This window comes from Lissotriton vulgaris, chromosome 8, assembly GCF_964263255.1.
Source record: "Lissotriton vulgaris chromosome 8, aLisVul1.2, whole genome shotgun sequence".
Taxonomy (NCBI): domain Eukaryota; kingdom Metazoa; phylum Chordata; class Amphibia; order Caudata; family Salamandridae; genus Lissotriton; species Lissotriton vulgaris.
The window spans coordinates 694,447,547-694,468,371 of record NC_141696.1 but is presented as its reverse complement, the minus strand read 5'-3'; the positions used below and the strand labels follow the sequence as shown (position 1 = coordinate 694,468,371).

Here is a 20,825-nt window from a genome sequence, read left to right as displayed (position 1 = left end):
CGTGTGGGAGTCCACTCTGTCGGTAATTCGCTTGCTGATGAAGCGGCGAAATCAGCAGTATCTAAATATTTAGTTGCAGCAGTTACACGGTCCAAAAGTAAAACAGATGATGACATCTTGGCGGCAGTCGCTGCCACTGAGAAGGGAGGTAAATATCCTGCGCGGTTCCCTTTGAAGTACACATACCACTTAAGTCCCGATAAGGTTCCTTACGTGAAAATTCCTGATGTTGGCGAACGTTTGATTCCCAACTCGGATCGCAGAGCTACTTTGATTACAGCGGCTCATGAAGGTGTGGCGTCTGCGCATGCGGGCGTCTCAGCCACTGTAACTCAGCTACAACTACGATTCTGGTGGCGGGGACTGTACAAACAGACGCGTGATTATGTCCTTCAATGTGACATTTGCCAGCAGATCAAGCCTTCGACTGCTGCGCATCCGCCACAGACACAGTTGTACATTTCTAATAAACCACTGGGATGCGTTTATTTAGATCACGGAGGTCCTTTTTCTTCTGATACTGCGTATAAGTATATCTTAGTAGCAGTTGATTCATGCACACGCATTGTGTGGGTATGGCCCCATCGCAGCGCTGATTCATGGACTGTCATAAGAGATTTGCGTGTCTTTGTAGGGATTTTTGCCTGTGGTACCTTCCATTCGGATCAGGGTCCGGCTTTCGCCTCTAAGGCGTATAAGGATGCTATGGTTTCGTTGGGGGTCAAAGTCAAGTTTTCGTCTCCATACAGACCTGAGGGTAATAGTGTAGTGGAACCAATGAACCGTGACTTAAAGCAATCTTTGACAGCTTGAATTATAGGCACTGGCAGAAACTGGCTGGCCCACCTCAACGGCGTGCAGCGTGCTCGTAATAATCTCCCTAGAAGGTCTCTGGGTGGGCGGACCCCGTACGAAATGCTCTTTGGTATCAAGATGTATGTCCCTGACCTCGACGGTCTAGACTGCGTGGCTCAAGCCACGGCCTTTGACGTAGATGAACAGCGCAATGTTTTACAGGATCTACAAAAGACCAGAGACAGTCTTGCTAAGGAACATTTGCCCTCCACGTCGGATGATGCGTTGCAGATCCCGGTAGTTGGCTGGCTACCCAAAGTTGGAGAACTGGTTCGAGAGAAGATCGATAACAAGAAAGAATTTGGTCCTTCCTATCGAGCACCGGTCCCAGTTCTTGGAGCGAAGGGCACAAGAGCAGTCATCTTACCACCACTTCCAGGTCGTAAGAAAAACAGGTTTATCTCAATTGACAATGTCAAGACACACACTGTGGCAGATTCTTCATAGCATGACACCGGCAGTCTCCTGTCCTTCGATGGTGAGAAATTCTGTTTTGGCCATTACTGCAGCTTCTGAGCCAGAAGTGGCCCTCGAGATGCCTGTCATTTCCAATCCTTTAATGAACACTTTCCCCGTAAATAACATTGATGACCTTGATTATGCCTATCCTGCTGATTTATCGATGCCTGACTGACAAACACGTTTGGCCACAGACTCTAGATTCTCTTTTGACTCTGCTTCAGTGACTTCGACAAAACCCTCACGTTGTGCAATTTATGCCTCTTTATTCAAGAAACATTTTTTAGTTCCCCCTTGGACATATATTTGGCTTGTGCTTTTTTCAGTTTACCTTTTTATGTCATTTGGTTTTGTGTTTTATTTTTTCCGTATCATGGATGGACACTATGTCGAGGAGAGAACATGCATTCGGTATCTTAATGAAACTTTGGCCCCCTTTTCTTCTTCACATTCTGCACACAGACTGAAAAGAGACTTGAACTTTGTTAACATCACAGCTTGGCCGGTTCTTGATGGGATTGTGTGGGATGCAGTTAAATTTCAATTTCATGGCCCCACTGAAGTGGTTAATGTCCCAAATGTACTGAGAGTGAACATGGGGGATGTGGTAAAACAAAACATACGTTCTGATGATTGGAATGTTCAGGCCGTAGAATCATTATTCTCTGATTTAAAATATTATGCTGCCTTTGATGCTGAAGATTTATATTTAGAATCTGCTAATTATGGTGATTTATTTTCCTTTCAACATTTTGGTAACCATTTTCTGCATAAAACAAGTTCCAGAAGGGGTACTGTAAATTACACACAGTGGGAACAATGCCCAGCACCATTACAAGGCAGCTCCAGTACATTTTTGAAGAAGTACATTTACTTTAATCAATCAAGTCCTGAGTCCTTTTATTTTAGGATGACACAGAAGCCCATGTCCAAAGTTAGACTTACTGATACTAAATTGTTGTATTCGAAGTCCTTTCTAGACAAATTAGCTGTAGAGGGCTACGAGCTATGGAAGGAAACCATTGACCTTAAATCGGTTTGGGGTTCTAAAAGTTGGCAGGTACAAGGCACTGAGGCTTTGCACTGTGCATGTCTCATCCCGAATCACATGTTGTTTTTGAATTCTACTATTTCTCAGAAAACGTGCTTTGGATTGGCTATTTCAAAAAAGTTAAATACCCCTGCTGTCCCTGATTTGGAAGAATATTCCGGTTGGGATAATTTCACAAAGTTTTCCATTCGAGAGTTGCAAACATTACTACATAATGCATCCTTTAATGTGTCCAGTTTTGATCCAAAAGGTTGGCTGCTGTGGCACAGAAGCTCTGACTCTTGCCAGCGTCGCTTTATGAGTTTAACCGAAGGTTTTACACAAGTCAGGCCTGATCCATGTTTTGATCCTGACCACACTGTTACTACATACTCAGTTGGCAAATTATGTCAGAATTGGTTACAACATTCTACATTAGCTGCTGTTAAATTACATCTATCTAAGCTAACTGATGATGTGGATATAAATGATTTTATAAAGGGCCCGGCTAGCGGTAGATCTAAACGCTGGATTTATGCGGTTTACAATGAAATCTGGAAGCTTTCACAAATTGAGGCTGCTAAGCGCCTGAGGGCTATTGATCAAGCTAATTTAGAAAAGGTGCTTGCAGTTGTCGATAACAGTATTAACATGCTTTCTTCCCGCATATACACGTTGAATAACATTGTTTCTTCAGTGGTTGATATTGTAAATGATGAGGTGTCTGTTTTATACCATGGCCAAAATCAATTGCGTTCTGTAATGCAGTTTGCGTGGACTCTGCAGACTCTTAAGTCTGGCCGTGTGCCCTGGAATTACATGAACGTGTCCTCCCAATTTGCCCCGTTTAATTGGACTGAAAAAAAGCGCATGCTTTTAATGCGAGATGCATCATTTTCCATGTTACACATTGAGAGGTTGGAATCTTTACCGTTCTCTGTTGCTGAGGCCACTGATGCAACGTGGCTTATCCACGGATTAATTACGTTACCATTCGCCTTGTACAAATTCACTAATTGCATGAGATATGTTGCAATAGGGCGTTATGAACCATTAGGTGGTGCCTTCCTCCATGAGGCATGGTCTCTTCCTTTCACATATAGGTGCCTGAAAGACGGTAAAGAAGTTTATTTAAATGGGGAAGAATGCACTGAGTCCCCTGACCATTCATTAATATGCAGACACATCCAGTTACATGGTTCCTGTAACCAGGAACGACCTAATTTAGCCTGTGTGTTAAAAGGGACTCCTGTTCCCGCAATTGTTCCCACGTTTACGCTTCTGGCAAATGGTAGCTATGTACTGTTGAATAACGAGGAGTGTTGTGGTTTAATTGTTGGTATCGCTTATGTGGTAACTGTATCGGAACGTGTTGTGTGCTGCAAAAACGTTTTGTATCCCCCTACGCATGGGAATTCAGATGTTTTCATCTGGCCGCGCATCCCAACCTTGAAGGCAAAGTTCAATGGTATGACTAGAATAAGAGCCCTTTTGTCTCAGAAGGAGGTGGCCCTGAGTTCGGCCTGAGAAACATTCGTCCTTCACATAGCTAACACAGGCACAGAAGTGCAGGCGCTTTTAAATACTGATTTACCGTTACATTTCAGCGAGCTAGTTCATCAAATCTTTAATGCCTCCTCCACTTCCGGCCTTGCTCACTTTTTTAAATTAGTTAGCAGCAGTCTCGTGACTTCATTTGAAAAAATATTTGGGGTTATCCCTGCTTTCTTTCATTCTATTTTTTCGAGTTTGTTTGGAGGCTTCCCTGTCTTGCTGGCTTTAGCTGCAGGCGTATTGGTGATATTTTGTTTTATTACAAATGGATGCCCATCCTGCATTAGGTAACTAATATCAGAAAAGAGCTGGCTCTAATCTGTAAGGCTGAACACTTATAACAATATAACAACCGAATAAATGAATAAATAGCTATTAAGTAGCAAATCTACGGTGGAAATTAGTTGTTCTTCCGTTTGAGTCATTTATTGGTTTGATAATTGTATCAGTTTAGGCATATTTTCTTGTTATATCATCCTGCATTAGGAGCAGAAGAGCCCCTCCTGTCACTGTTGCGCAACCGGATGCTTGATTACTATGGCACCCTGCCGCTTGCGACTAAGCACGGCGTTTGGATTATCATTTTGATTTTCCTATTTCACATGTGTCCAGCCTGTGTTTCATTGCCTGAGCTGCGATTTCCACTGGGCCCTTGATTTGTGTCTCTGCTTGACTGTCTCCTGACGTTGATTTTAATCATCTGATGAGCCCTGTAGTTGCTCACAAGTTGGTTTGTTCTGGCGAAAGGACTAATGGGTCATTGGGATGTACTCGCAGCAGAGCATGAGTTCTTGGCAAGGAGCTTTCTTGAGAACCCACCAAGTTGTCCTCTGATGTTAATAGAGGATCCAGTGACGGAGCAGCACGTATGTTCCTTCCCACTACTTAATTGGATGGCTGAACTGTTTTCGGATGATGACAGTGATTTCATGTTGGAGGCTGTGGCTGCATATTTTGCATATTCAGTTCTATCGTGAGATGTCATGGAGTTTTTAAACTTATTTCGGCACGTGCATTTTTATATTTTTGGACAGTGCCTTTTTTCATGTGTGAAAATTTTTAATACGTCCCAGACCTATTGACTTATATTTTCAAAGGTTGGAACAGTTACGCTTGGCCCCTATAGGCCTTCATATATACGTTTGGAGAATAGATTAGCTCATTATTATTGGACTCTGTTTTCAAGTTAAATCCCTTCCTGGTTCTGACTTTACATGATTTCTGACAGTACTCTGATCATTGGGGGGGTGTCATATAGCTACTTCTTTTCTACATACTGTGTTAAGTTAGCAAAAGTTTATTAAATGTTTGCACGCCGTTTTCATTCTTGCTTCACTTTTGCACAGGACACATAATTGTTGTTTTAGCTTTCAACCCAGAAGAGCATCGTGATTTACTAGAGAAATAATATGTTATTGCTCTGATATCAGTTTTGTTCTGCACTCTGTCTGCACAGTGAGTGCTGAAGGATACATGGATAACTTAACTCAGTGTTGTTGTAAGGTCTGATCTTCGCACCCCTACAGACATAACACACATGCTGCTGCCAAAATCTGGCTCTAGGCGAGTTTTATATTGTTGTGCTGAACGCACAAAAACACACTTGATGTGCTTCGCATGCAGAGAGCTGGTGGAAAGTGATGTGATCCTCCTGCCACTGAGATTTTGAGGTATGGGCCCGCCCTGCTAAAACCCAAATGAGACCTTCATAGATATAAAATGCTATGCTAAATAGGGAGGGTGTGAATTAGACGTTGTTAATTTCTATTCATTTCAGCATCTTAGTATGCTGTCATCATTCGCCTTTTATGGACTGATAACTATGCTGATAACTTTGTTGCTTATAATATGTTTGCTAGTATTATACAAGATACTGCGTTTGAGAACCTTGCATTAGTTAATAAATATTTCAAACATGCATGTGTCCTCTTTTACTCCACGTTCTGGTTTGTGATGATTATATAACGAAAGAGTGTTCATGTGTTCCACGATACCTGAGGTATTCTAAGTTCATGTTCTGGTCTGTCTAAGCATTGGGAGTTTGTTATGACCAATGAGACACTGTAGCTAGCTCGGTAAGGGGATTTTGGATACTGAGGTGAGTTTTGGGCCATCCTAATTCACCGAGGTTCCAGGTCTCTATGCACAGTTCTGTAGGAGAACGGAATTCCCGCTACAGGACCTGGGGTACAGCAAAGAAGTGGAATTTCACCAGTGGGCCCGTCTTTCTTCACTACAGTGACACAGACAAAAAGTCTGGTCTTTCATAATTCACAAAACACGGAACACTGCCGCCACCGCCCTATTTACTAAACCCAAGACAGGAACGGTAGTCTACAGTCAGACAGATGATGGCACACTTGGTGTACCCATCTAAGTCTTGGACAGGTCCAGGGACTATCTCTTGTTAAGGAACAGGCCTAGGTTTTCACCCACGCACTGGATTGTGGCCAAAATCAAAAGACAGGATACCAGAGACTCACAGTCTGGAACACAGGATAGGGGTCCGCTACTATACACCATGCAGGGAACATTCATGTACAGTACACACACACACCCACACACACACACACCCACACACACACACACACACACACACCCACACGCACGCACACACGCACACACACACACACACACACGCACACACATGCACGCACACACACACATGCGTACATTCTGGGAAACAAGAATTCTCTTTAGGCTTCTGCATTGGTAATGAGAAGGTCAAGCCTCCAAGGAAAAAGCTATCAGTGTTGAAAATAACCCCTAGACTGTTTGCTTTCTTAAATATACATGCGTGCAAACTACCACTCGTTTAAAGCCATGTCCCCCAGAGCGATGGTCTCCGTGGCATGAGAATCAGCTTTGCTGGGCTGAGGATTGAAGGGAGTCAAGCTGTTAGAAGAGGGCCAGCACTAGGAGGTCAAGAGATGCAAAACAAAAAAAAACAGTAAAGCGAGAGGAAAATTCAAACAAGTGAACTATGGTGGGAAAGGGGAAATACGTGCCGCGAAATACCACAAGGTTGTTACCCTGGGGAGCTAAAGAAAAGTTCATTTACCTAAAATATCAAACAAGATCCACTGATAAAATACATTCTCAAAAACTAACAGGATAGAAGCGTTTTATTACTTGAGTTTAGAAAAGTAAAGCTGCCATTTTGAGTGACTACAGGAATTGCTCGATGGGCTTGCCTTTAATGGAACCCTTTCACAGACATGCAAACACCACAGCCTTTCCTATCGCCGTGACTCGCATCCGGCCTGTTAATGCAAAACAAATGTAAATCTTAAACAAAAAACAAAAATCAGAAAGACAGGTGCTCATGATCATGAGCTTCCTGTGGTTGTACAGCAAAACTGCAAATTAAACACACAATACTTCACTCAACAGGTGTCGGTCTGGTGACGATTTAAAAAAAAAAGCAATCGGTGGAAAAACAACAATGCGATCACGATCAACAAAAGGGACAGTATAAAAGCATCAGCACAAAAAATAGGAAAAGGTACTAACTAGTCTCTTAGCAGTACCTTTGCTGCTTCATTCCCTAAAAAGGGGAAGGGGCCTTTAACAATCGACTACATTGGCGTAGTGTACTTAAAATCATGACTAAGACAAAGAATTCATAGTCCTGCTAACAGTGTGGAATATTGTGGCCCTAAAAACAGAGTGCGTGTCCATGCTGAAAAGTGCAAACAGCCAGCAACATTCCAGACAGCAGCTGCTTAAAACAAAGGCTTTGTTTGTTGTGTGAAATAAGTATTTACTAACAGTCTTTTCCTTCACATTAATTAAGAAAACAATGCCATACCAATTCAATTCAGTATATCGGGAAAACGTTGCGCTTAACTCCGGCTAAAATAAATGTTACCCCTTCTACAAAAGAAACCCAAAGCGGACCCTTGGCTGTCTAGTAACCAGCAATGAAAGCATGCAGCACAGTGAACTTTTCTTGAACGTGTCACAGTCCGGGATGTTCACACAGCCTGCTCAAGCACACGGCTACGCTGAGGAGTTGGATTACAGCTTCAGAGGGATAACAGGCCAGTATTTGGGCTGCTTTTTATCACAGTTCCTGTCAAAATTGAGCTGCATGGCCGTTTCCATGCCCTGGATTTTGGCCGCGTCCTCGCCGTAGAGCTTCTTCATCTCGGCCGCTCGCCTCTCCCCGGGCCTCTCGCTGGGGGGCAGCACCGACCGCTTGGTGTGGAAGTGAAGGTCGTGGTCTGCGGCTACGTACATCTCGTGCTTCTCGTCGTCGAGCAGCTGTTGTTTACCTGAACATCAAGCAAACGACACGTGGTGAGAAACGGTGCGAAATCGTCACGAGGTCAAATTAATACATAGTCAGAAAAGATGATTAAAGAATGCACTAAACACTAAAACGGAGATCCGTGTATTTAATTCAAGGACTCATATGAAAGTAACAGTTACGATCTCAACAGCGGTAAGCAGCTTCTCTGTATAAAGTAGGAGGATTGAAGGTCAGCAGTGCTTTAAATGGGCCGGGCCTGTCCGGTACCGAGTACTGGCGCTTTATTATGTTGAAAGGGAGAGTACCCGCACTAGTAAACCAGTTCATATTTTTGGGATTTACATTTTTAAAAATCTTATTAGCATTTAAAATAAAAAAAAAGATAGCATATCAAACCCAAACTACACGTGGAGCGTCGTAATTCCCACAGTTACAATCGTTACCATGTCGATTTACCAAAACCACAAATAAACTGAGAAAAACCACATGGAATCGAAATCCATCAGTGTGTACATGATAGTTGAAATACTGATTCCAAGGCCCCTTTTACAGTCCAGCCGCATTCTCCACACTCAACCAGTACATTGTTTTCAATTTATGACGCTTATTTTAGTAAATAAAAGTGTAAAACCTATGGAAAATACAAGCATGTTGTTACAATCGAATGACACGTATAACATTTAGGTTTCTACCATACATTAATACCCTGGTATTGTACATAGCATGATATGCAAATATTTAGCTACATCATGGTTAAGCTTCTTTTAGCTAGAGCAGAAAATAGCTTGCATAAATCGTGAGCTGAGGTCGCTCAGGAACAGCACACATCTCTCAACACAAATGACAGAGAAAGAAATCATGTCCAGCTGTATCACATTGGTACACACTGTGTACTGTACCTTCTGTCGATCAATCCAAAAGGGGCAATGGGTTCACATGACAAAGGTGTAAGTAACTCCCTAATTCTGATACTATTGAGCTGTGCAATTAGCAGGAGTACAAGCTTTTGGTTAAAAAATACGATCTCTTTCTCTGTTGGGCACCAATATATATTTTTTAAGAGTTTGTTTTAAGTGGGCGCGAGTGGTAGGAGGGTTCTCCATGATAGTAAATAACTGTAGTGTCAAATATTATCATAATGCCAACTAAAGTCCAGAGAAATATCATCGGCCCAGAAAAGAGTTGGATGTAACTAGTACCTCTTTCGATAATATTTAATTGACCTCGAGTATGGCATGGAAAAGTTCAACAATGAAGCTGTTAAATAGAAGGGGGCCCACAAGCAGGCTTGATTTACACTATGAAAATGATGGTCCTTTACTGTAATGCAATCCCCTAGCAACCTCCTATGAACCTCCAAGCTATACATTTTAGCAAGCAACGATATAATCGCACACGTTTTGAAAATAAATGCAAATGCAGGGTTATTTTTCATAAGTTTTTTAGTTATCAGTTTGTTACCGTTAACTATTGTTTATGGAAAACAACTGTAATAATGGGGAAAACATCATTTTCTGCCGCCCAATTTTGAGGGCCAAGAGAAGTTCCTTGCCAAATATTTTGCTAGAAGGGCGAAGCATTGCTAGGAGGTTGTAGTTCAAAGAAGAAATGTTGTCACTCTTTTTGAAGACTGGAACCTTAAGGATCTTTCCCGATATTTCGGATTACTTCCCAAGCACCCAACTGCTCAAAAAGCTCTACAAACTACTGATGTGTACCATTCAAGGAAACACAACAAGGCAATCACTGTCCAGCCACTGGGACATATTGCTTGAGATGACTTGAGGGATTTTATTATACACAGAAGGCCAACAGAGCCCCAAAATGGCTGCCAAGGAGGCACTCTCTCATGGGTCGGACTGGCAGAGTCTGACAAGGTCAATCAATCTGGATTTGTAAAGCTCAGCTAATCACCCATGAGGGTATCCAGGTCAGTGTGTAGTACGTTTTTGGCTACTTGTTGGCCTGTTCAATGTTCTGCTGTTTTTATTATTGCCATTACCATATGCATTGCCTCCAGCAAGCACAAATGTAAGCAGTATCCAATACATTGCAAAACACCTACACAGCAAAGTGGCCTGATTTGCAAATGTGGGCCATTGTTTTAATTATGCTTCGCTGACTGCGGAAACTTTTATTTTGGTGCCCGGACCCATCTCCTGACTCGGATCCTCACCGTTGTACACGTATAAAATGTGTTCATCCAAGTGTCTTTAAATTTCGGGTTCACTCGACTGGCCATCAGTTCGCAACTTTAGCCATGCTTAACTAACGGCCAACATTTGCAATAACTGATTCTGTAATGCTCAGCGCGTGCAAGCCAACTTTTTCACATGAGCTATTTTTATTTTAATCAAATTTTTAGGACTGCATTATGTGCTTTAAAGCAGTCCTTAAAAAGGGTAATATAAATCTAGAGTGCACCTGTGGAAATTTGCAAAACATTTCGCCTTCTTTAACAAAACTTCAATTGCGGCTAGCCATTTTTGGATGTAAAGTTTTCTTATTACCAGTCCCTAGTGCGTGCAAATGCTAAGATTCTTTTATTGGACACTTCGAGTTTGTTATATATTTTAATAACCAGCTGTTCCGTAGCATCCTGGCTAAGTAACCTTCTTCACTTCCAAGTCGTAATCAGTTTGAAATAAAACGATTATATTTACTCTCAAGCCAAACAGATAATCCATCAGAACAAAGGTAGTTCCACTTATAAAGAACATTTCGCCAGGCAATAATGTAATTATACGAGGAAGGTACATCCATCAACCTTGTTGAATATATTATCAAGTATTTACAGAGCCTTTACTCAGCGGTCTAGTTACCTCGCTCGGTATGTCTTACTTAACCGCATCGCTGCTGCGGTTATTTTAGCGCTGTGCGGCTGTTTTAAAATAACCGCGTTACATGACGAGCTCAGCTCGTCATCCGCACACGTCACCCGTGGCTGATGACGAGCAGAGCTCGTCATCAGCATCGAAGGGGTTAACAGAACCATGTACATATTTTTTTGTTTAACAGCATGCAGTTGTGTTTTATATCAACACTATTACGTGCACACCTGTATTTTTTCACATCAACCAAGGTGTCAAGCTCTTAAAATGACAACAATGCTAGTATTGAGGATTCAACAAATAATTAAGAGTTTTGGTTTATGGCAACAAATACTTAAATACAATCCCACCACCACCACCACTTCTCCATCCCATGTACGTACAGCAAACAATGCTTCAGCCAAAACATAAACAATTTCTTAGTCCAGTCCAACTGTCACCCTCGATTTATCTTTGAGCAGTCTCTCGTGTTCACCATCTCCTCCATCTCATATTTCCGTTGGAGGAGTGATCTGAAGTGCCCTCAAAGGTCATGAGCAAGTGAGCAATCTAAAATCTCTTGTGAAGAAATCAAACAGTGGGTTCAATTTGTTAATAATTATATTCCGATACCCAAGATATTATGGCAGATCTTTTCCAGTCCCAAATCATGCCATAGCCAATGGTACTAGACTAACTTGATCGGTGGATTTTCCTTACCCCACTTCCCTATAAGCATCTGCTTAGCTGTTAGTAACAATAATTCCAGTTTATGGTGCCTTTCACTGACACCTAGTTGACTTCAGGAGTGCTATATCTTTCAGGACCTATAGCCAGAAACTGCCCATTTTGGGGCACTGCAATAGGATTTTGGATATGGATCCCTTCTTTCCACAACTCCAACAGGAGTCAGTTCTGGTGTTACAAAAAGCAAGCATTCTAAATAGGGAGTAACCTCACTCTTTGGGAATATAGGTGTTCAGTCTGGTAAAAAATCACGCAGCATTTGGGCAGAGGGCGAAAAAACAACACATTAAGTTGGGAGTATTTAGATTGTTTGAGCTTCTATTTGTTATGAAGAACACATTACTTACCTTTGGTAACACTCTCAGGCGACACTCTAACCGCAGATACCTCACCTTTAGAGTATTCAAGAGATGCCAAACTGGAGCCAGAAATGTTTCATTGCAGTGCTTCCATTTGCTACTAAGTGGCACTGTGCAATTCCTCGTAGGCTTCGTTCTGAATGGAAGTGTAGAGCATAGCCGCATATAAGCACCACCCCTGTGCGCCAATGTCAGTTTCCTGCTTGGCAGATTATGCACCCTTAAAAGCAGAGCATAAAACAAATGTCCATATCAGTGTGTAAATCTCTAATTTGGGACCTTTTTATATGGAACAACGAGGCCAGTCTACAGTACAGGGAAGTGGGAGAGCAGTGAGACAGAGTCTACACCAGAAAAAGCATTACTGAAGGGAAGTAACTTGTTATTCTGATAGATATTTCTAACAGCAGATTATTCACCCTTAGAATAGATAGCAAGGCAGCACATGCAAAAGTTGAGGGTCTGTTGAGTGGACTTAGACCAACAAATCTTGCATGACTGAGAGGGCAAAATGTCCTTCCAGCCGGACCTGCCATAAAAGCAGCAGTGTTTCAAGTGTGTGTGCACAGATTCTCACGTTGCAGCCCGGCAGAAGTCAAGGACAGGCACTCAGTGTGCCAACGCAGTGGTAGCAACCTTAGCCCAGGTGGAATGGGCACTTAGACCTTCTACAGGCTGTTCTATGGCCAAAGCGTAGCATATCTTAATGCAGAGTACTATCCATTTCAACAGAGCCTTCTTTTGCATAGCCTTCCCTTTCTTTGCTCCTGAGAACACCATGAAAAGATGACTGCCCACCTGATTATCCTTGGTATGTTCGATGTTAAAGCTTAAAGTGCTTTTGGGGTCCAACCAAGGCAGTCTCGCTTCCTCTTTTAAGGGTGAGGTGGGGCAAAGAATGCTGGATTGCCTAACGTGTAAAGGATTCATGACTTTCTTCAAGAAGATCCTCCAGGTCGTCAGCACTACTTTGTCCAGAAAAGAGGTGGTGTAGGATGGTTATACTGACATTCACACGACAAGATGAAGTGATCGCAACGAAGAAGACAGTTTATACGGTCAGAAGATGCAACTAGCAGCTGTGTATAAGCTCGAAGTGGCTGCACATGAGAAATGTCAAGACCAATTTAAGGTCCAACTGTGGTATCACAAATGGTGTGAGAGTGAACATGTGAGTTATACCTTTAAGAAACAGCATCACAACAGGGTAAATATAAACAAGGACGTTTGGTCCAGTAAAGGATCAACTACAGAATAGGCTCATCAATTGGAGATCAGGAGCAAGATTGATCAGCAGCTTTACACCCTCTGGACTTCTCGTGTGATGGAGTGGAGGGATGGGGCCAGGACCAGGTATGTCCTCTTATGCTTTCGTGTGGACTTTGACTTACCTGTGGATTGTAACCGCAATGATGCCTTCTGCAGCAGTGGCCTTGTGAGTGGCAGCAGGTCCACGCCCTTGGCTTGGAACCGGAACAAGACTTACACAAGACCCTTTAGTTCTTCCGGTGTTCTCAGACATATAGCTTTGCTTTTGGTCTCGGATTGCCTTTGGGTGCATAAGGGCATACTCATTGCAAAGCTTGGAGTCATGGCCCGAACCAAAGCACCAAAGACACACGTTGTGTGGGTCCGTGACCGAAATCTGTTTTCTGCAGTCACCGCATGGTTTAAAGCAAGCAGTTTTAGGAAGGGGACATTTTTTCTTTGCACACTGAATTTAATTTTATGGGGCATCAAACGAAAGTGGGAGCAGAGCTCCAGATCCAGGTTCGAAATGCGGAAAGGAAGGAACAGATGTTGGCACACAGCGGTGAGGCTTGTATGTGGCTCTGCTCAGTCACTTCTATGTGGGGTGTGGCACGGGGAGGAAAGCATCAGTGTAGGAGTTTCCATATCCAGTCTGGCATCTGGGAGAATTCTAAAGGTGAAGAATCTGCAGTTGGAAATATCCATCATCTAAGCTGGCTACTCTAATATATGCTTTAACAACTTCTTAGTCAGATGGCGTAGCATAATATAGAGGTTGGTAAAAACTGGTAGAACTTTCTTGCCTTTTCCACTTCTTTTGTTAGCATAACACCCTCTTCATCCCTAATAGTGCTGATGTATAATTAGTTGATTTTAGCAGTTAGTCTAATAGTCAAAGCCTCCCTGCTTTATTTCCCCCACATAAAATCTTTGATCAGTTGTAGCCAGGGAGAATTTTGCTCTAATTAGGATCAACATCTGGAGTTGACCTCATATGCTCAGGACTTTGCCCACACGTTTTGTGATTTATTGTGGTTTTCTGCATTTCCTAGTTCTTTTGAAAGCTTAGCCCTCAAATCTTCTCTAATCTTATTCAGATGCAAACCTTCAGCAGGTTACCTCGTGGAATAATCTGCACTTTTTTTGTTGTTGATATTTTATGAAATTCCATTTTTAATTGTCACCCCTTTCATATATACAGCAACAGTTTCTCAATAAAGTTTATTTGTATTTGCTCAATAAAAACTGTTTCAAACCTAGACTGAATTTTTATTTTCTTTAAAAACAATTTTATTATTTTCATCATAGTTAACCATGCACGTTGACAATCAATACGACAATAATACAGCCATAATTTTACCACACCGTTATGCATAATGGGGGCTACTAAAAGACATTACTATGAGAAGCAGTTCGCTCTGCAACCCATTATTGTCAACAGTTCAAATGTTACACAGTCCCCATCTCACTCTTCTTCTTCATCATCTGAGATGGTGTCATCTTCTGGCAGCAGATCACACAGTTCCCCCCTATATGTATTCCAATTAGACCACACTTTGTTCCACTTGCGAGGGCAAGTCCTAGCCGCATATACCGCCCTTTCAGTAAACATTAGTAATTCCATATTCCTGCTCCATTGCGCCAATGTAGGTAGTTCCGCTGCGCCCCATTTTTGCGCAATGTCTCGTTTCGCCACCATAAGGGCCAATGTACTCTATATTAACCCATACCTGAATAAGTCATTTGGATCCCAGATATTCAAAAGACATTTATGTGGTTCCGGAGTCAGTGACACCCCCAGTGCTTGTGAAATTGTGCGCAGCACCTGGCGCCAGTAGGCTGCTATGAACAGGCAATCCCAATGGGTATCAAATAAGGTACCCTCTGCACCACAGTTCCGAAGACAATACGGATGCGGCGCCCTCTGGAGTTTGTGTAAGGTGGTTCTCGTATAGTATATACGATACAGGATTTTTAATTGTACTAGTCTAAATCTAGCCGATATGACCACCTCCCTTGGTGACGCGAGCTCCTCATTCCATTCCGTATCGTCTATTGCGCCCAGTTCCTCCACCCATCTCTCGCGCAATTTCAGTGTGGGGTCTGCGAGGTTGTTCATTAATTTTTTTATAGGTGAGGGAAGTCGCGCTATGCTGCATGTAGTCAGTGAGTAGTCTATCCTTTAATGGGGAAGGCTCCGGGATGTCAGTCTCTGCTGGTATTGCTTGCAGTAGTGCGTGTCTGATCTGGACGTATCTGTATGTTTCAGTTGGACCCAGTTCATACTGGTGTTTGAGTTGAGTGAATGGGATTACTGCCCCTTTATCCCACTAGTCTCCCACAGTGGATATTCCTATGTTGTCCCATTGTGTGAACCCTTTACTCCTTCTCAATTGTCCTGGTGCCTTGGTGTCCCAGAGTGGGGGAGGTTTAGTAATTGTGTCCTTCCAGCCCAACCTTGCCTGCGCGTTGTGCCATAAAGCGATTGTGTGTTTCGCTGGGTGCAATAGCCCCGCACTTGACTTCTATTGTAGAGCGCCGAAAGCATGCCCTCGGTGCCCAGCTGAACCCAGTAAGCCCTGTAGGCTGGGTCATCCCGGGGCGCATGGATCCATTGGTTAATTATTTTGAGTTGGGCTGCCCAGTAATATAATTGCAGCTTTGGTAAGGCAATCCCTCCCTCGTACCAACTTCTATTCAGCTTGGCATGGGCAATACGTGCAGGTCGGTTACTCCACAGCAGGTTAGACACCAACGCTGTCACTTGTTGAAAGTATTGTAGTGTGGGTAGGGTGAGTTTTCTAGGGCGTATAGGAATCTTGGGAGGGCAATCATCTTGTAGAGTGCTGCTCTACCAAGAAGAGTAAGTGGCAACTGTGCCCAGTGTTTCACATCGTTTCGAAGCCGGTCTAGTGTTGGTTTCAGGTTTCTGTCATAAAATTCTGTTTGACTGTCAGTGATATATATACCAAGATATTTGAAGGAGGTCGTGGCTCTCGTGAGCGGGCAGTCCCCGTCAAGTGCGGGTGCTGGTCCCTTTAGAACATACAAGACTAATTTCGACCAGTTTATCGTGTATCCAGACGTTACCCCATAGTCGTCGCACAACGACAGTAGCGCCGGCACACTTCTTTCGAGGTCCGTCAGATATACCAACATATCGTCGGCGTATAGTGACACTCTGTCTTCCCACCCCTCTTTCCAGCTAATACCTTTCAGTAATGTTGTACTTCTAATCAGTGCCGCCAGCGGTTCCAAAACTAGGGCAAACAGCAGGGGCGAAAGGGGGCATCCCTGTCGGGTCCCTCGCGCCAGTTGGATTGGATTGGAATGTGACCCTTGGCCACTATATGTGCAACTGGGTTGGTATATAAAAGGCGTATCCAGGCTATGAATTTGGGGCCAAATTCCATGCGGGTCAGAACTGCGAATAAGTGCCCCGACTCTACCATGTCGAAAGCCATTCTCGCGTCAAGCGAGAGGATGACGGCTCGCTCTAGTAGTAACGGAGCCCGTGCCAGCACTCCGTGTAAACATCTGAGATTATGAGCGGTACTCCTGGGTGGCATAAAACCTGATTGGTCAGGGTGGATCAGCAGTGGGAGATGGGTCATCAGTCTAGTGGCAAGCAGTTTCGCGAGAATCTTCGCTTCAGCATTGATCAGTGAGATGGGGCGGTATGACGCGCAGTTGGTCGGTGGTTTATTAGGCTTAGGTATTGCTACTATCGAAGCCGTTCGCTGATCCTGTGGTAGATTCGCCCTCGTGAGACTTTCCGTGTACATAGCAAACAGTGGTGGGCTAAGTGTATCTGACATGAGTTTATACCATTCAATGGGGATCCCATCGGGCCCGTGGCTTTTCCAGATTGTATTGTCCGTATAGCTAACTGTATTTCATCTATAGTGAGGTTCGCTTCCAACTCTTGGACTGCCTCTTGTGGAAGCGTCTTAGTCTCAATGCGATTAAGGGATTCTAGGGCTGCGTCCTCCGTGACTTCACCGTCAGGGGTATATACCCTTTCAAAGTGGTCTGCCAGTGTGTTCACAATCTCTTCTGGATGTGACTGAGGGTGTCCCTCCGTATTATGTAATCGCTGTATGGCTCTATTGCTTCCTCCCTTTTTTTCCAACCAGGCTAACATCTTGCCCGCTTTATCCCCAACGTCATAGATCCTGTGGGTCCTAGCCGTGATATTATCAACGACCTGCAGGCGGATGTGGTCTTTATATTGCGGTTGGTGTATTTGCAGTGTATGCGCCGAGTACGTCGTGGGGTCTGTCATGTGGGCTACATTCGCTGTGTTTAATGCTAATTCTAGCTCCGAGAGTTCCTTCCGTTGCGCCCTTTTGTGCCCCGTAATGGAAGCTATTGCTTGTCCACGAAGGACAGTTTTGTACGCCTCCCAAAGAATCGAGGGAGAGGACACTGATGTTTCATTTTCGGCAAAGTAGAGTTTGGTCGCCTTCGTAAAATCTGCTCTGATTTTGGGGATTTTCAGGAAAATAGGGTAAATGGGGTATATTCTCTTCCTAGTCTTCTCTTGGCTGGAGAGAGTCAGTACTATTGGTGAGTGGTCTGATATGCCCCTAGGGAGTATGTCTATGGTGTCAACTGTGTGCATCCCGTTTCCCAGCAGCAGAAAGTAATCTATACTTGACAGACTATTGTGTACCATCGAGTGATGGGTATATTGTGTCGTAGTGGGGTGTTTGTGTCGCCATATATCTGTCAGGCCTAGTGCTGTTAAGAAACCGTGGAAGCTTGTGGGGTTAGAGGCATGAGTTCGTACCGGAAACTTATCTAGTAGTGGGTCAGCTACGGAGTTAAAGTCTTCCCCAACTATAATGTCTCCCTCCGGAAGGTCCAGCAGGAACTCCCCCAATGCAGGTAAGGCCACTGTTTGCAGTGCTGGTGGTATATAAACTGACACTAAATTTAAGGGTCGGCCTTCCCATTGCCCATGGACCGCTGTGAAGCGTCCCTGATCATATATTTTGTGTTGCAAAAGAATGAATGAGGAGGTTTTCTTCAGCAGGATACCCGTTCCCCTGAAGCCCGATGTGAACTCAGAGTGTGTTACCATTTTGTAGCCTCGGCGGTTTAGTGCCTGACATGCCCTCCCTGTGAGATGCGTTTCCTGCAGTAGGACTAGTGCCGGGTTTTGCCGTTTGATAGCTTGCATTACCAACCCCCTCTTGATTTTATCTCCTAGCCCCCGGACATTCCACGTCAACATTCTGAGGGGCGGGACCGTGGTTTGCTGCGTCAAGCCATCATAGGCTGTGGATTGTAAGGTCTGAGACATAATGGAGTGGGTTTGAGTGCGACTCGTTCTTTCTTACCCAACAGTACAGTATTTATGCCTTCTCGTTGCGTGGTGTGTGATATTATCTCGTCGTGCCGTGCCATAACACGTGAAATACAAACAATAACAATAAAACTCCCCCCCTCTACCGCCCTCCCTGCCTCCCTGCTCCAAGAACTTACAACCGCCCGCTTCCCCAACTTAGCAGAGTGCTCATCCCAACCCATTGTACTTGCTTGTGGGGGTAAGGGGTCTCCTGATGGCAACCGCCCCATCAGCCCTCCTTAGCCTCACCCAGGTGGAATCCAAGGGCAACACGCCCTGTATCGCAGATGTCGTCCATCATAGCCCTTTGAGTTAGTCTGTTATGATTCTGGTTGGTGTTCGCTGTGTTCTGAACCCATCGACTAATAATCTGCACTTTTGAAGCATCAGCATCAAAAGGTCCTTCTACACACTGACAGTGGAGCCTTCATATTGAAAGTCTTCTGGTTTCCTGGCTCCTTCCATAACCTTCGCCTTGAGCTGAAAGTGATAAACACTAGTTAATCTAGCCGAGGCACAAAAGTTTGTTTGCCCCAGGGTGGCCGTTCTGTCCAACTTTTATTTGCGCTGTATTTTCTAACCCCAGTATATTCCTGAACATGTATTGATGCATAAGCTTTGATAGCAGAGACCTCTCCATCCCAGGGTAGGGTACACCTGGGTTGCAGACATTATTGCACAGTGAGTTTCTATATCTTCAAACATTTCTACGAGGATTGTTTTGTTCTTTCAAAGTGATAACCTACAACCTCTTGACTCAAGAACTCTTTCTATGTTGAATCATTTTTGGTAGATTCTTCGAGGTTTGACATTCTTTCCCTTACTTGATGAACATCTTTCTGTAACTATTGGTGATCTTTACTCCAAACCACCCTTTATTACGCAATGTCGATTTTTAGGCCTTGGAACACTGGCAACATGAAGTCTTACATAATTGTGGATGCGCCGCCCCCCCCCACACGTTTGTCATCTGCTCCATGAGAGGAATCCCAGGAAGCAAAAGCTACCCTGACATTTTTTTCTGGTCGGATTTAATAGCTGATGTGTAGTTAAATATGTCTATAACTGATGTCTCTTTCTTCCCCTTTAGAAGTTGCCATAGCCTGGGATTGTAGGCACTGGTATGAGTGTAATGGATGTTGGTAGTTCCTTTACCCACTCAGAAATGGGTGTGAACTAATGGGTCTGAATGTGGACTGTTCAGGCTCCACAGCCGTATAGCTTTGGCCATCATTTTTTCTCCTTCTGCACTGAGCTTTGTGATGTCATCCGCTGTTGAAACACACCAGGTCCACAAAAATATCTAAACGGAGAAAGAAGCATCCATGACACAGTGGTCTAGGTCTCCCAACTCACTGAATCTCTAGTATCGATAGGTTGCAATCTTGAGGGGTAGATGTGAGCAATGTGACCTTTCCTTCTTTGCCTAACTTATCTGTGCATCCCAATGTGTTAGTCCCCAGCACCCAAGGGGTCAATGATATTACAATGGGGTAATGTATATCTGACTTTTGCCTATAAAAGGGCAATAGTCAGCCTCCAGCTCATTACTTGTGCTCTTTGTTAGGCTTGTTAAAAAATATATATGTCCAAGGCCTCATGCTCCAGCCAGGCCCCCTTGAATGTATCTGCAAATCTTTTTATACCCTTGCGTCTTGTTTCCAATGTGCGGCATTGTTCGGGGGCTTCTCCCACAATTTTGCCCTCTTCCCATGGTCCACTCTGGGGTTACCTGTAACCCTGTCCAGTAGACGCTGCGAGTAACTTCAAGGCTTTTCACATTGGAGCCGCTCGGCAGCATTTCTGGTTGAGGATCACACCTAATTGCGTAAAGGTCCAGCAGCTGAGCCCTTCTCACCGAAGAATATGTTGCATTCAGCCCTCAAGTCAAGTCAGCAGCTTCCCTCTTCCACAGACACAGCACTCTTCGCCTTTCATACACAGGTCGCCATCTTGGACACTCCGCCACAGGCTGCTCTTTGAATTCCTCAGCCTCACCATAACCTGGATACAGCTGTCCCGGGAATGTAGATTGCTCCAGTCTGTAGCACTCATTCTCCCCCTTCCCCCACCATGGATTCCCTGCTCCTTCGCTTGCGGGGTGCTGGGGAGACAGAGAGAAAGTTTATTTCAAGCTGGAAGGCACCAGAAA

General features: G+C 44.0%; 1 protein-coding gene across 1 annotated transcript in view; it reads right to left on the bottom strand.

The window, feature by feature from the left end:
• Positions 1-7,005: 7,005 nt before the first annotated feature.
• LOC147697888 (gem-associated protein 8-like) overlaps positions 7,006-20,825 on the bottom strand; it is a 130,418-nt gene continuing 116,598 nt past the window's right edge. Inside the window, exon 4 of the mRNA XM_086934556.1 lies at positions 7,006-8,175. Within this exon, the coding sequence (XP_086790682.1) occupies positions 7,919-8,175 (257 nt within the window). The 3' untranslated portion in view covers positions 7,006-7,918. The remainder of the gene's footprint in view (positions 8,176-20,825) is intronic.